The 16,491-nt window shown below is 37.5% G+C and overlaps 1 protein-coding gene across 1 annotated transcript in view; it reads left to right on the plus strand.

Moving 5' to 3' along the window:
- The first annotated feature begins 9,589 nt into the window (after window positions 1-9,589).
- The window catches only part of ANK3 (ankyrin 3), a 289,738-nt gene continuing 282,836 nt past the window's right edge, over window positions 9,590-16,491 (plus strand). The window contains exon 1 of the mRNA XM_052677741.1: window positions 9,590-10,589. Coding sequence (XP_052533701.1) covers window positions 10,527-10,589 — 63 coding nt within the window. The 5' untranslated portion in view covers window positions 9,590-10,526. The remainder of the gene's footprint in view (window positions 10,590-16,491) is intronic.

The raw sequence follows: 16,491 nt of genomic DNA on the forward strand, positions 1-16,491 counted from the left end.
TTAGCACTGAAAAGTGAGTAAACGGTTTTCACATTGAAGTAAAATACACTTTGCAGAGCACTAGAGAAATCAATATTTTAAGTTGAATAAGGCTGTAACTGTGGATTGATTTTTGAAAAAGCAAACAGCACTTTTAAGCAGGAAGTTCTCTTTGAAAGGGACTATTTCTAATATCTCTTTGCCACTTGGTGGCAAAGTGAGCACTTCAGGAAGAGGGCAGGCTTGTGCATAAAAACTGCAGCGCAGGTAACTTCTTTCCAACTTCTTTCCAACTGTCACATCAAGTGCCCCTTTGAGCTGCATGATTTGTGTCATGTCATAGCTGCAACGTCTGCAAGATGTGAATCCCCACAAATTCATCTGGATTGTCCAGTGCAGCCTGGTTCCTGGTTTCAGAGAGATACCTTCCTTTTCTGCAGCTGCTCTTTGCTTAGGATAGGCAAGTACTTATCCTGAAAAAATATTGTACAGCTGTGGAACTCTTGGCCTTAAGTGCACATTAAGTATCACTTTACATGTGTAAGTTTTATATTCCATAATGACAAAGTGCGTCTTACATTTTAGCTATTCAAATGGTTTCTTTCTCCTACTCACCATCCAACTGATGAAAGGAACAGGAAAATACACTTGGGTTAAAGAGGATATTATGATGGCAGTCATCTTTTACTGGCTTTAAAGACTTCTTTGCTTTCCAGTGTTGGTTCCCTCTGTAAACTCAACTGTTCTGTAAAACTACCCATTCTCAGTAGGATAAGAGATACTAAGAATAAAAAGCTCATGTGTTAGGATAAAGACAGTAAGATTTCTTACCGTTTCCCATCCTGGGTAAAATATTCTTGATTTGAGAGAGCTGGTCTAATTTATTGCCTATTAAATATGGAATCATAGAATGGCAGGGTCGCCAACCACCAAGCTGCCCAGAGCCACGTCTGACCTGACCTTGAATGCCTGCAGGGATTGGGGCATCCACAACCTCCTTGGGCAACCTGTTCCAGTACATCACCACCTTCTGTGTGAAAAACTTGCTCCTACTATCTAACCTAAACCTCCTCTATCTCACTTTAAAACCCTTGTCCTATCACTATTCACCCTTGTAAACAGCTGTTCCCCCTCCTGTAAATTGTACGCATACAATTGGATGGTAAGTAAGACACTGACTCCCTCCAAAAAGATTACTTCCAATCAGATATAATTATAAATTCAAACTATCATGAATTTCAGAGTTGAGAATATAGGAATAGTATGAGAAAAATTATGTTAAATTAAAGGATAATATTGTATATTTTCACTGTGGTTTGCATAGATAGTAAGAATATTTTGGATTTACACAACTTATTGCCAACTGTCTGGGAGGCGTTTTCTTGGCTCTTGACATTCATCATTTGCTTTTCTTCACAGATTTCAATAAAGTTAATCTTGAACTCTGTGGAATAGAAGGCAGCAGTTTTGAAGCATGCAACTTGCACAAAACTGGAAGCTTGCTACATTTGATACATTCTATTATATCCATTTGATTTTTATACAGTGCCATAGCATCTGTTATGAGAATTCATGAATTAATTATTTGAATTACAAAGATTTTTCTGCTTGTTTTGTGAGAAGCGGAAGTTCTTCCCTTCTTTTGAAGCTATTCTAATTTAATAACTTAGAAACTCAGATTGGCTTTTGGCTAAAATGAAAAATCCATATTCTGCATGACAGATTAGATTTGTGATTACAGATAGAGGAAAAGAATATGCGCTTGCTTCACTTATTTCTGGGGGCCCTTTTCCAGTATTTAAATGAAAGGCAGTTGTAGCTGGTGCTATCCCAAGGTCTTCTGGCTTTGGTTTTTTTTTTTTTTTGTTTGTTTGTTTATAGGTGTGGGGGTTTTTCAGTAGAGAATATTTTATGTAGTTCAAGGTTGGAAAAGATTATTTGAAGTTTTGTAGACATAGGCAAATCAAAAGTACAGATTTGATTTAAAGTTTATGGTGTGTTTTAGTGATGAATAGTACGTGGTGTTACATATGAATAGATTGTATAAAGAATGTTTTGATTAAGCTCTGTTTAGGGAAATATTTGACAAACAATTGTAGATGAAAGATTTTCTTTTTTAAAGGTATGAAAATTACTTTCACGATTGCAAGTGGAAATGGAAAATTGTAATTTACAGCCACTAATCCAGTGCAGCTTGAAAGGAATTTTGTTTATATGCATATATGTTCTTAAATTGTTGTTTTTGTAAAGGAAATTCTTTCATTCTTTTTGGTAGGTACAACATGTATTCCCATGTTGGGAAGAAATGAAATCCCAAACTGTTTCTGTTTATGAGATTCCAAACAAACATCTCTTCTCCTTGCCCTCAGCTGATCCCCTGAAGGAAAAAAGCAAACAAATGAACAAAGAACTCCCCCTACACACATTTGTTGGTTATTAGAGAATCTCTGAGCCACTTTAAATTATGGACAAAGCATTAGAAGGAAAATAAAAATGGCAGTGTTTCTCTTTTTTTGATGCTACTAAAGGTCAGATTTAATATATTTATTTGACTGCTTGCATGCTCTCTCTGGTCTCGTCTTCCCTTCCACTCCATTATCTGGGAAATTTATTCCCACCCATGTTTCTTCTAATGAGAGAACTGTAATCGTGGCCATACACAGCCTTGAATGTAAATAGGATATGAGTTATCATTTTTATCATTTAGCTCTCTCAAATAATTATGGCCGTCATCTCACCTATTTTTTTTGTGTTGCAGCTGGCAAAAAATTCTGCTCTTATTGTTGGAGATGGAAAATGATAGTAATAATAAATTTTGTTCACCACGAAGATGGCTTGGTGTTTCAGCCTTTCTCTTCTTTCCTAAAACACAGAGCAGATGAAAGATGTTTCACGAGAGAAAGAAGTGGGAACAAAACCTCATTAATCTTTTCATGTGTTCCCTTAGCCCCCAGACATTTTTTTGTGGGGATATTTTTGTCAATTTTGAGAGAACTGAAAAAAACATCAAGGAAAATTCCCCCTCTGAAGGGGAAAAAATCTAACTTGATTGCTTGTGTAAACTGTTTAACCTCTGGTATGTATTGTAGTATGGCTATCTACATTTGTACAAATATAAAAGGAACTTTATACAGTTTGTTACAGTTTAGACTAGATCTCATCCACGTAATTCACATTTCAGGGCTGTTTTGTTTTTCAAGGTGATTGGCCAGATGACAGTTCAGTCACTTTGCTTTCATTTAGTAAACTAAATAGATGTGGGCATTATTTATCTTTTGAGAGCAGTTTCAGGTAAATGCTTGTATGTACATGTGTCAACTAAACAAGATAGTAGTAATTGATCCAATGACTACTAGAATTTTGATAAATTTAATTGGAATGCTTTTGGACTCTTTGGAGAAAGTCTACGTAATAGTTTCTGTTTCAGGTCTAATTTGAAAACAAATCTAAGAATGTCAAATCTTACTTTTTCCAATCTTCTTTTAAAATATGTGCTTACCTGAGCTAAGACTTTGGATTTTTGTCTTTTCAGACTTCATTCCTATTCTGGTCTTTCCTCAGTGGGGTCATTAAACACAACAACATTGTTTCAATGTCTTTCTGAACCTGCGTCAGTCTTTGTAAATCTTCCAGCAAAAGAGATTTTCAGGCTTTTTAAGGTATCTTTTTGGGAACAGGCAAATGTCACCTACTTTATATACCTCAGGTACTATCAGGCATAATAGTTGTGAGACTAAAAATGTTTTGTTTTTAAATTCCTTAGTGAAAACATTCAGCTTGAATGTTGCACATTTTTCAGTTAGTGGTACCACTTAATGTTTTTCTTGCCATTTTAAAGCCTTTTTTTTTTTTTTTTTTTTTTTTTTTTACAGTGGGTGCATATAATGTGCTTTAAAATAAAAGGTAAGAGATGAAGAAATTGTCACCTGACCGAAATGTCATGAAGTACATTTTTCTCCCTAATTAGGGAACTAGATATTCCTATTATATTATGCTCTAAATGTAGTCCCAAAGCAGATCTTTAGTAATGTATTTTTCACTTCTTTTTAAAGAGAACTGCTTTGCTTGTTGCTGCACTATTATCAGTAAAAATCAGGTGTGTGTGAGTTTAAGAAAAACAGAAATAAAAAACCTCTCAGTCTGAGGTCTTTGAATAAATGTGAAGTTCGTGTTGCTCAGCGCTTCCTTGTTCATTGAACTGTAGTTTTGTGAATAATTTGTCATGAAGGCTTATACATTTTCCTTGCTTGTGAAGCTGCTGTCCCTTTTTTCCTGTGATTGCCAGAATCAGTATTGTTTTAGGGAATAAAAAGGCTGTGCATGCACATATGTGTAGCTATGCTTCATCTCTCTTACATTCCATTGTCCCACCTACTTGACTTAAGTAGGTTGATGTTCGGTTGGACTTAATATAAACCAACGACAGAGATGTGCTGTTCTGGAACTGTTGCCTGATGACCAAATTGTGAAACCCTGCATTGATGTGAGACTGAACCAGCCAGCCTGAGGACTCATGGTGGAGGAAGCACCATGGAGGGATACCCCACATCTCCCCCAGCCGTGGCACTGCCATGCAGCATGGTGAAACAACCCTGGGAGAGAGGCAGTCTCTCTGCTTGTTTCCCTCTTTATTTTCTGATATAAATGTGAGTAGATGTTGCATGCTGGGAAACTCCTCATACACACTGAGATGTCACATTTCAGAATCCTCTCATGGTTTCTGACATCAAGGGACATTGGGAATATGTAAATGGAAGTATTGTTTGTATGGTGAGGCTCCTTTGCTTCACACTCATTCTAATTCAGCCTCTGTGGAAGTTTGAAACAGGCTGTATTTGCTCTGATCCATCTACTGCAGGGCTTTACAAACAGTGATGTATGTGTGCCCAGCATAAAATGTGCTACCTTAACTTAGTAAAATGGTCTGTTTTTCTAGACTGAAACTTCAAAAAACTCCATATGAAACATATTTATAGTCTCACAAAGTGTAAAAGGTAAAAGAAGTAAAACTGAAATCAGAGTCTGTTATCAAGTATCTCTTAGCATGCGAAGGTGGACTTCTATGGCTTGGATGTAGGGTATGATCTCTGCATAACTATTTTCAATCTCAGTTGGCAGAGAATTAATTTGCACTATCTAGCAAATTTTGTAGGATTTCTGTGGTATTACTCTGTTGCTTACCTAATTTTTGGTTTAGTATCCTGTTGCTAGTCAACTGGAACTCTTACAAACCTCATTTGCTAAGGGATGCCTCAAAGCAAGCTAATTCCTCCCTATAGGGAGCAAGGGAAGGAATTTAATCTCTTACCTTTCTCCCTCCCACTGAGTAACTTCCCAGCCGCTCTGGGCTTCACTCCCAGTCTCCCTTCAGTTCCATCCTCGAGGGATATGTTTGTCCTCAAGGCTCTTAACTTCAGTTAGCTAACATGTGTTACAGTAACTGTGAAGGTAAGGCAGCTCAATTTTGATCCATGTTAGTATCTCATGTTCATCTGGACTTCAATACACAAATTATTTTTGACTTAATCTGAGTAAAATCTGACTTTGCTCATCTTTACTTCTATTTTATGTTCAGTTTGTTTATCTCAGGTCAGAATACATTTTTCTTTTCAAATCCAGTTATTTGTCCTCCTCAAGGAGTAATAAATTCTTTCTTGATAGTATAGGAGAGTTTGTTGTTATTCATTGAGTATTTAATCGGAAGGCTCTCTTCTTCTTTGCATCTTTAGTTCACTTCTGCTTCTATCCTAGAATGCTGTTCTGGCCTTGAATGTTTGCTGCACTTTTCATTAAAAGGAGAAGGGAGTCTGACTGGGTTACTGCCAGCCTACCACATGCTTTTTAGGCCAGGATAATCTTCAACCCGGTAACTTTGTCTATAGTGAACCATGCTAGTAATCAAGCACATCTGTAAGTGGAGACCACCACTCTATTTTCACGACTTCCCACAAAGCATTGTTTTTTGGGGGTGGTTTTCCTGTTTGCTTGAGATAATAGATCTCTGCTTGAGTGAGCCTTTGCAAACAAGCAGATTGACACATAAGCTGTGTTTTCTTTAGAATAAAAGTTAAGGAAGGCAGTAATGGTGGCATTTAAATTGTTGCTTTTAAGACATTCTTTTTGTGAGAAAGAGATGATAAGAGTTCATTTGCCTTCCAGCCTCTCAGCACTTATTCCATTCCTGTGTAGGAAATACTTGATTTAACCTTGAATTCTGTCTTATTATAACAGAATATTGCTTGAGATGCAAGAAGTACAGGGCAGTCAATCTGTAAAGTGATCTTGCAGTAAACATTGAGTGCCACAAGCTTTTGTTAAATTAATTTGTGGATTTCTACCTAAATGAAATGGCAGTTGCCTTTTTTTTTTTTTTTTTTTCTGCCTTGCTTTTCTGACACAAATAGTAGGGTTTTAGCTGGACTTTGAAGTTGCTCAGCTATTTGGATTTGGATGTTTTGGTACGGGCAGCAGTTTGCTCACAGCCATCTTCTTGTTAAAACCCACTGCACACAGTTACAAAACAGGTCACCAATAACAAGTTGTGCACCCCTTGCCTCTTGCACACAAGTCACTCTACTTTATAAATAGAACTGTACTGATAGACAGAACTTGGCCTGTCCTGTTGTCCTCTTATGCCAGTTATTTTGATTTAAAAATAGAACTGTCCTAGTAGATATGTATCAACGAGGTTGTGAAAGTTCACTTCTGGACACTACTGTAATTAAGCAGTAAGTTGCAGGGAGCAGTGTGCGTGTTCTCTTCAGGAACGTAAAGAGTTTTGAAGTACAATGGTGTTAACGTCGGTTTTCAAGTAGCGATACGTTTCCAAGTGGTAACTGTGTTCCTTTGCTTTAGCTCATCAGGGCATACCCGGATACACAGACAAACTTCCACAAAGAAATAACTTTCTATAAGTGCTATTTAAAAGCAACCAAACTGACAAAGTTCAGTGGTCCCAGACCTTGTAGACAACAGGCAGTAATTGTTACTCCTAATTGATCAAACTGCACCCTTGGCTGCAGCAGTACTGCTGTGTGTTTAAATATATATTCTTTCTGAATGGTCGTCTTTCTTTAGCATATTTTAATGCGATTTTGAATTGGTGTTGATCTTTTTTTTTTTAAATATTAATTGAAGCTCACTTCAAAATCTTGAAGTCTTCCTTGATTTGTTGCTTTTCAGAAAGTTGGTTGTTGTTTCTCAGGTATTGTGCCTCAGCTGCAATTTAATGTGCACAAGGAATCAGGTATTGAAAATCTTTATTTTTCCCTAACAGACCTATTTGACTTTTTCTCTCTCTAGTTCAATTACCTTAAGTATTCAGATGTATGGATTTACACAGAATATGCAGAAGGCTTGGGGATGGAAGAAGGTTTACTTGAATAATTTCTTCCATATAATTTTAGAGGCGGGCTGATTTCAACTGTTACCAGATTTACTACCGGAGAGAAATCTTGTGGGCTTCACACAAGAAGTTTGAAAAGCACAATCTGAACACATGTTTTTGTTATGTTTCTTTCCTAAAAGCTTTTCCTGAGAAATTGCTAGTAGATTTCTGCAAAGTATTTTTCTATTTAATACTTAGCTGCTCCTGCTGTCATAGTGGCTTTACCTAGAGTAAAAACTTGGCAGATTTGGAGGTAAGGGGGAAATGAAACACAATTCATAAAAGGTTCTGAATGTTGACATGTGAACATTGACTTGAAATGGGAGAGGATATGTACATTACATTCCTTTCTAGCAGAGTTGCTATGGTTAGCTGTACAATATAGGGGATGAAAAGTGAGATCTTTCCCTACCTTTTAGAGCGAGCATTTTGTGACTGCAAAATTCCTGTATTTCTTCATCCGAATTTTTCCTTCTTGTTCTCTATGTACACATTGGAAAGGTTTTTTGTTTTTTTTTTTTTTTTTTGTGAAAATTAATGAAAATGGAAGAAAAGGACAAATACAAAGGATTCTGAAATAGGAAGCCAATGAGGTCATTGCTGCTTCAGAAGTAATTAGGTGCCCTGCAAGATAGGAACCAGGATATAAGAATCCTCAAACCTAATAAACACAGTCTCATCTCATGGACTGGACTAGAATGTACACATCTGAGTAACAACAGTTCAGCAGGGACGTGGGGCATTCCTTGATCTATGTACATTGGGCTCAGTGATAGGTTTAAATGTCAGCTTCTTGAGAGCTACCAGGTTGCTGGGGAAAGAGACCTTTTTATTCATTTCTATTTATGCAGAATCATGGCATTACTTAATGATCTTTTATTTAAGAGGTGACTCTGTAGGTATGCAATTAACTGAGCATGTCACAAATTACACATGCTTTAATTTAACTAGTCAATTTATTTATCAGTGTTTTAACTTAATTTTACAAGACACAGTTAAACTGTGCTTGAGCTCTACTTACGTGGACTTATTTCAGAAAACATTAAGTGTTGTTCAGTGCTGTGTACACAAGACAAAAACAGTTTTGAAAATATAAGATCTGTTTTTCATGCACTTTGGGATAGAAGGTATTTTGAGTGTTTATGCATTGTTTTAACCACTGTTAACCAGCAGAGAGCACTTCAGTTTATAACATAACATCTATTCTTAAAAAAAAAAAAAAAAAAAAAAGTGAAATTGGGAGAGGCTGGAGGTTTTTTCCTTTCTTTGAGACAGCCATTAGAAATCACGTCTGGGAAAATGAAATTCCTAGTTTTGTTTATTATCAATGGTGATTGCATTCTGTTCAACATACTGCTTAGTAAGTATAAATGTTATTGTATGCTAATGACATAAAGAAAATTTTAAGGGAAATTTTATGAGTGGTCTCTGGATAGTGTTTATTTAAACTTTGCACCATATGAGGTATGGTTCCTTAAAAATACCCACCTTAGCAGGCTGATAAAGAGAATTCCAGTTTTGAGCCTCGGGTTTAGCTGGCACTGATCCATTTCCAGTGCATGCAAACAGTGAGCACTAGGACTTGTTGCTAACATACGGAAATTAGCCTCCATGTGATGGTGCTGTTGTGGCAGCTCACTGAAATCACTTGTGGAGAATGAGACAAGGAGGTAGAGTTGGGGCAAATGGCGTTGTATAACATGGGTGCATTAAATCTTTTTTTTCGGTCTGTGATATTGGTTGTCATAGATCAGAAATGAGAATGAAGGGGAGGAAGGTGTGAGCAATGGGAATAGGAGAATCTTGACTGCAAAGCCCCTGAAACCAATCATGATTGTCACTTGCCACCTCTGATGTGACCGGAGCCCTCAGAAATGGGAAAATCAGTGTACTGCTAACTCAGCTCAGTGGTATGGCAGCAATGGATGAGGCTGCTGCATGATGTCTGATAACCTCTTCTGTATTTCCCCCTTTCCTCTGCTCCCCTCCCACCTATCTTGATAGAGGGGTGAGATTCTAAGAGAGAGAGAGTCAATATGGGAATCGTGGGTGCCTGAGGAGAGATATGTGGTAATGACATCAATGCAATGTCTCATGAATGACTGCTGTCATGGCTGTTGGAACACGAGTTATGTGTAATGTGGCTTAATGGGCACAGGCTGGAGAGAATTATTATTATTGAAGTCTCTGACCTCTCTTGATTTTTTCCATTCTGTGGAGTAGGTCAGCGGCATGTGGAAACATGATGTGAAACCTGCCAGTCATGCACACACATGAGGCACGTAACGCTTCTGTGAAAGAGCTGCATTAGAAGAGAGACTACAAATCCTGTCACAGGAACAGACATACAAGGGAGGAGCAAGCTTTCACAGGCAGAGATAGTTGTAAATACGTGTTTTGCTGAAATACTGCTGCTGCTTTTATGAGATGAATAATTAATATTACAAACGTTGAGTTCTGAGTGGCAATTTGCAGCTCCTTTGGATGGAGATATGGAGCTGCTGGAAATGTAAACATCTCATCTAGCAATTTCTTCAGCAGCGTGTTGTGCCTTTTATTGTTTGAATCTGCCTGGGAGTGGCTTTAAGATCCAGTAACCTGATCTTCTATCACTCTCGGAGGCTTCCTTTTCTGGTATGCCCCGATGCATTCAACACATGTTGGTATTGTGCACGACCGGCAATCAGAGCGGTTCGAGCTCACTTTCTCTGTCTGCAAGAAATGGCAAATCATCTGCTGGTGAATGCTTCTGACTTGTCAGCCGTCTGCAGCTAATTTCTGCCTGGCTCATCAACCCCATTTCAGAGACTGGAAGCGCTGTGGATGACCAAGCTAGGAAGTGTTGTCATGATCCTATCTCAGGAGTGAAGACTAGCTAAGAATGAGAATGCTTTCTCTTTTCTTTAGAGGAATCGCAGACTGTTTGATGTGAGAACACCCAGTTTCTCGCTGAGCAAAAGAGCAAGGCTGTGAACGATTCAAGTCAGTGCAGGAGGAGCAGAGACTGGCTTTAAACAGCAGTTATTCTGTTACTTGTCTGAGAAACGTCAGCAGATGGACTTTGGTTTCAGGGCTGTGAATATTTGCAGTGGCTTTGCATGTTGGAATACAAGCAGTGATCTCTTTTACTCCCTTTCCCCTGTACATTACCTGCTGAAAAATGAGTGAGGAAGCAAAGGAGAAAAATGCTAAACCAGCTCACAGGAAAAAGAAAGGAAAAAAGGTAACTCCCTGTTTAGACACTTTGCTGTAATGATTTGTTGTTGTTTTTTTTCCCATTTTGTTTTCCTAGTCATTTTGTGTTCTGAGCAGTGTGCTTCTGGATGTGGCATGGCTTTGGATAATATACTTAGAATGAGGATGACTGTGGAATTGAGATGGTTTTGTTTGTGCTAGATGCTGATGGGTGTGTTCTCTTCTAGAATCAGTAATAACATCAGAACTCAATTATTTTTTATTATATAAACATTCAAATGTTTAAATATATGATAATCATAGAATTTCTGTGTGGCTGTAGTTTTTCTTGTGCATTCCAAATGTGGGATTGACATGTAAACAGTGTCTAAATGAAGCCTTTTCCAAACAAGAGACTGATAATCAACATGTGCTCTTGTAAAAGAATATTATGGACATTGCTGAAGAAAGCAAGTTTTCCAAATAGTTTTTATTTTTAAAAAGTGGCACTTGAATCAACCTTATATACCATGGGGAAAATGTGGTTAAACCAAACTCTGGATAAAATTCCATTTTCAGTGACACTAATTTATGTTACGCTTTAAGTCTTTTGCCTGAAACTGTACTTAGATGGATTTGATACATTATTGCTTTCTGTGGTGCAGTTCTTGCTTTTCTGATATCCATTTTTTCTTCTCCCATTTAGAAACAAGTGATTTTTATGTGCCAGGTTGTTAAACCTAGGAAGTTGACTTCTTCAGGTTTTTTACTCATTATAAATATTAACTCGCTGTATTAATTTATAATGTGAATTCCCTAAAACTACTGTCAGAAGATGCATCTGAAATGTTGATTATTGCTGTAGAGAATCTGTTCAGACTCCCACCCTTTTTTTCTAAATGTGCCTTTATATATCATATGAAAGTGTATGAGAGCTTCTGAGTTAATCCATTTCCTTGGTGAAGGATTTAATAAAGATTGTCAAAAATGCAAATTAAATCAGACTGTCCGCTCTATCTTGCCAGAAATGGAAAGAGCAGCTTTGGAAAGGAAGCAGGGAGAAATATAATTTTAAAACACTCTTAATGGTAAATTAGGATACTTTCCTGACATACCAAAAGCATCAGGCATGATACATTGCCTCAGGGATAGAAGACATGTTTACAACTAGGTTCTGGGATGGCGTTAAGCTTTGAACATATTAATATTTTTTACTATTTTTCAAAAGCTTTTTCATGGCATTTAGCAATCTAATTTGATAGTACATAGCAAATTTTATTACTTAAGCTTGTGTATAGATTTGTCTTCCAAACACTAGCCAACAGAACAGGCTGGGCAACGTAGGATGGTGCCAAGTTTGGAGTCTCACTTGTTGTTCTAGCAGTGGTTGGTGCTGGTTGTAGCTTCACATCGTAAAAGGTGATGTTCCACCTGTGGGCAGGAGCTACAGCTGTCCTGTCCAAAGCCACCCTCTACTGACTGGTATGATGCCATTTTTCTTAAGGCAGGGAAAAACTGTCAGACTTGTTTACGTTCGTGAGTTATGGCTGTGAGCATTGAAGGCCAACGGCAAAATGCTGCTTTGTGAGGTAATGGCAAAGCCTGCTGTATTGCCTCGGACCTTCGCCGCATGAGCTGCAACGAACAGTGCGTGACTGCAAACCATTGCATTTCAATGGGGAGGAAGCTAGAGGTGTTGTTCTGCTGTTCTGTTTGATTTTTCTTAATGCTGATGGAATTGAGATTGTTGCTGGGTTATGCTGTATCAGTGTTAGGTGTGTCCCTCATGACCAGCGCACATCAAGCCTGCTTACATGTCACTGTTAAACACAAGCTTGTGCCAGAATGTTCCCAATGGAAAGGAAACTGCTTTTCTTTTTGTTATTTCTTTTTAAGCAACCATTTCTTCTGGTTCTAGTTCAAATTTATTGTTTTGATTCCAAAGATGAATCTCTAGATGGCCAATGAAGAAGCCTTAGTTCATTCAGGAACATTCTGCAAAAAGGAAATTTGATGAACAAATGATGTAATTGGGCACGTACTCCTGACCCTGATGAAAGCTTAACTGAGTCTGTGATTGCAGTGAGTTACAGAACCTGCCCCTCTTAAAAGTATGTATCCTGAAGTGGGTATTCTCATGGCCTTCTTGCTGTTCTGTTCAGAAAGTTGCTTCACTGGCAGCTATTTTCTCATATTTGGCAATTCTTTTACCACCTGCCTTATCATTAAGGTTGAGTGGTGCCAAGTCTTCTGTTCTTCAGTGAGGTGAGGTGCTTGTTCATATCCCATTCTCCCTTCATCAAATCCCAGTTTTCCTGTTCTGCAATTTCTGAGCAGGACAGCAAGGAAATAAAGATACAGAGGAATAGCAATGGAAAGATCACACAGTACTAAATGGAAAACCACAATCAGTAGTGTACTCTGAATTCTCTCGCTTAGTGGAGAGTACCACAAAAATAACCCCTAACCTGGGGAACAGTGTCTCATTTTTGAACACTGTCATGCAATAATTATACCATACATCTAGAACGGGCTGGCAAAAGCAGACTGTTTTGGAAGTATGTTAAAAATCTCAATCTGAACTGAGAGGATGGATATATAGAGTGGTGATGCTGGGATTTATTTTGAAGAGTGGGCAGTCTAGAAGAAAGCAAAACATATACTGCATTTAGTAGTGTAATATTAAGTAGGAATACAGCTTTCAAATGATGATGAGGGTACCACATCAATATGTGTTGCTGAGGTTATGGAGAACACAATTAACCCTGATGGAATAGAAAGCCCGATTAACAATTCTGTATTCCATTCTTCATTGTTCCTTTGAGCAGCAGTCTGTGCTTCTTGTACTTGAGCATCAGTTGTCCTGCAATTTCCAACCATGCTCTTACAGAGTCGTGTTTTGAAGCTGTCAGCTTGAATCCCTAGGCGTTATGGAGTGGCTTTATCTTGTATGTTTGTGTCATCACTTTTCAGTAAATTTTGGAATGTCAGTGGTAGAAAAGTGTTGAACTTAGTTGTCACTGGAGATTTAAGATATGTTTTGATTTTTAACAAAAGAGAAGTGTTGTATTTTTCCCTTCTGCTTTGAACTACTAGTATGAAATTAGCCATAAAAATGCTTGTGGTCCTCTGGAACTTCAAAGGATAATCAAAAGTGCGGGAATAAGAAATAATTTTGATCACCTCAAAACTTCTGTAGTGTAAGATACTCTTCCATTTAATTTTACAGTCATCTGACCACCACTCATTTCTAAGTAGTGAGAAACCACAGTAAACTCTCATACATCAAGTTTTACTGGAAATGCATAGTTTTGTTTTAGGAAATCTTTTGTTCCCTTCTTTCACTGCCCTCTCTAAGATCTTCAGACAAACTGCACAATGAATATCGACAGTGCATCTCATGTCACACACAAAGCACAAATTGAGCGTGGAAATTCTGAACAGATATGCGCAAAAAAGAGTGCTTTCTTGAATGCGCACTGGAGAGGTGAGATTTCATGCAGAACTTTTAATCTCATTCTAGTGTAATTTGTTTTAATCCACCTCACTGCTTTATTAGACAGCAGTCAGTCACTGTGGTCTGATTTCAACATTGTGTTCCATCGCTTTATGTAAGATACAGATATGACATACAGAGAGGAACAACCTGCTTATGCAGCAGATTGAAAATATGCGCTTAGCATCAGAATATTTATGGTTGCCAATGCTGTGATTTTGGACTAGTAGGAGATTTATCAAAATCTTTTTTTTTTTTTTTTTTTTTTGTCAGCAGCCTAGGCTCAGGGCACTGGGAAACATACCTGAGATTTCTGCTAATGATGTATTAACTCTTTTGTGACTCCAAAGACTCAGCAGAATTGGTGGTTATCTTCAGTGAGGAGTCTTGCATTATTGTACAGAGGTGAAAATCTGACTAGCAGCATGTCTTTACTGGGATGAGAAGCTGCAGGGACATTTTTATGGGGTAGAGGCTGAGAAGTCAAAAGTTCTCTTGGGTGTGGTGAGCCATTCCCCACTGTAGTTTAAAAAAAAAAAAAAAAAAAAGTAGTGGTCTGAAAGAGTCTCTGGTGGAAAAAAGATGAAATTATAGAATAATTAAGGTTGGAAAAGACTTCTAAGATCATCTAGTCCACTGTCAACCTATCACCATCAGGCCCACTAACCACATCCCTAAGTGCCACATCTACATGTTTCTTGATTCTTTATAAGTAAGAACTATTTCTACTAAAATAACATCACTTCAATGAGGACAATACTTGGGGCTTGAGGTCTTGGGATTTCATCTTTCTTTGATCAAATGATTCATCTGTGTAGCCTTACAGTGGGCCTTCTGGTGGTCGTGACTCAGAACCACTGAAGTCCCGACAAGATGAGAAATCACAGAATCACAGAATGGCCAGGGTTGGAAGGGACCTCAAGGATCATGAATCTCCAACCCCCCTGCCACATGCAGGGCCACCAACCTCCATGTTTAATGCTAAACCAGGCTGCCCAGGGCCCCATCCAACCTGGCCTTGAACACCTACAAGGACAGGGCATCCACAACCTCTCTGGGCAGCCTGTTCCAGTAATGATGTTCTCTTTCTGAAGTGCATGGTGCTATCAAACTTTTTTTTCAAAGTATCTTTTGCAACCCAGATCTACTGATTTGATTGTCACTTTAACAGTTTATCTATGTTCACTTCTTATACACGTGATTGTCTGTATGGATTACTCACCCTTGCTCAATCCCAGTGGATAAGTACTTTTTGCTAATGGTCAAGAAAACGTTCATGGTAAGCATTTCTAATTGTTTGGAGGCTTTTAATTTATTCATTAAATTAACTAATTACTTGAAGTGTAATTTGATTTCCCAATTTGTGTTGTTCTTCAAAAACTAAGAAATAAAGATCTTCAGTGTATGAAATGGAATGCAAAAAGGCTTGGGAAGGAGCAGAATTTTGCAAATAAGGTTTGCCCTATATTGTTAACTTTGGGTTTCAACAAAAGATAAATGATTCTCATAGAATTGAGTTTGACTGTGTTATGGTGGTCTTGAACCCTAGTAAGTCAAAACATCCTGTGCTGAGAATTTAATTCAGTAAGATGATAAACAGATTTGTTTTTTCCTTGGTTGCCAATTTCTTCTACTTCAGCTTTTAATTTTTTTTTTTTTCTGATAGATTCTCAATCTCACATTTTCAGCAAATATATTAAAGAAAAAGGAGCAAAAAACTCCCAGAACTTCAGGAAAAGTACTCGTCATTTGTACGTCCAAGTAAGGAAGCCCAAGAGTAGTAGAACAAATGATGTTCAATAATTATGATGATGAACTGCTTGAAAAAAACCCTAAATAAATCAAACATGAACAACAATCCTTCATACTTTGAAATTCTGTTCATCTGAATTAAAGTGCATTTACATTTTCTTGACATCAACAATTTGCTGACATGTCCTGAGAAAATCAGAATGTACTGATTCATGTCGTCTTCACTGTAAAAACGCTATCATACATAGTAATAATGTTTTTACTTCATTTCTATCAGACTGGAGCAAAATAAAATATATGGAAGCAAGTTATGTATCTTATTGTTTTGTAAAGAATCATTTCACATATTCACTTTTCCTGGAAAAAAATGCTTTCTAGATGACATTTACCTGGATCTAGGAGCTACTGACTAATACTTTGACAAATACTACAGAAGTTGGTGAATGATATTAAAAAATTCGTAGTTTTTAACATAATTTATTCAGTAGATGAGTGACAGAACTTGTAATCTCAGTAAAAATCATTTGATTTCCTGCTTAAAAAAAAAAAAACAAAAACAAAAAACTTGTAGTTTAGGAGAGAATATGAAAATTGTGAGAGATTCTTAGGTACTGCGACATAACGTCATCCTAGAGTTTTCAGCTTTTTCCAGAAAATTCAGATATTGAATGTTCTTGGCTGTTCTGAAGTATGGATCCAAGAA

Source organism: Tympanuchus pallidicinctus, unplaced genomic scaffold, assembly GCF_026119805.1.
Source record: "Tympanuchus pallidicinctus isolate F22 unplaced genomic scaffold, pur_lepc_1.0 scaffold16, whole genome shotgun sequence".
NCBI classification, from domain to species: Eukaryota; Metazoa; Chordata; class Aves; order Galliformes; family Phasianidae; genus Tympanuchus; species Tympanuchus pallidicinctus.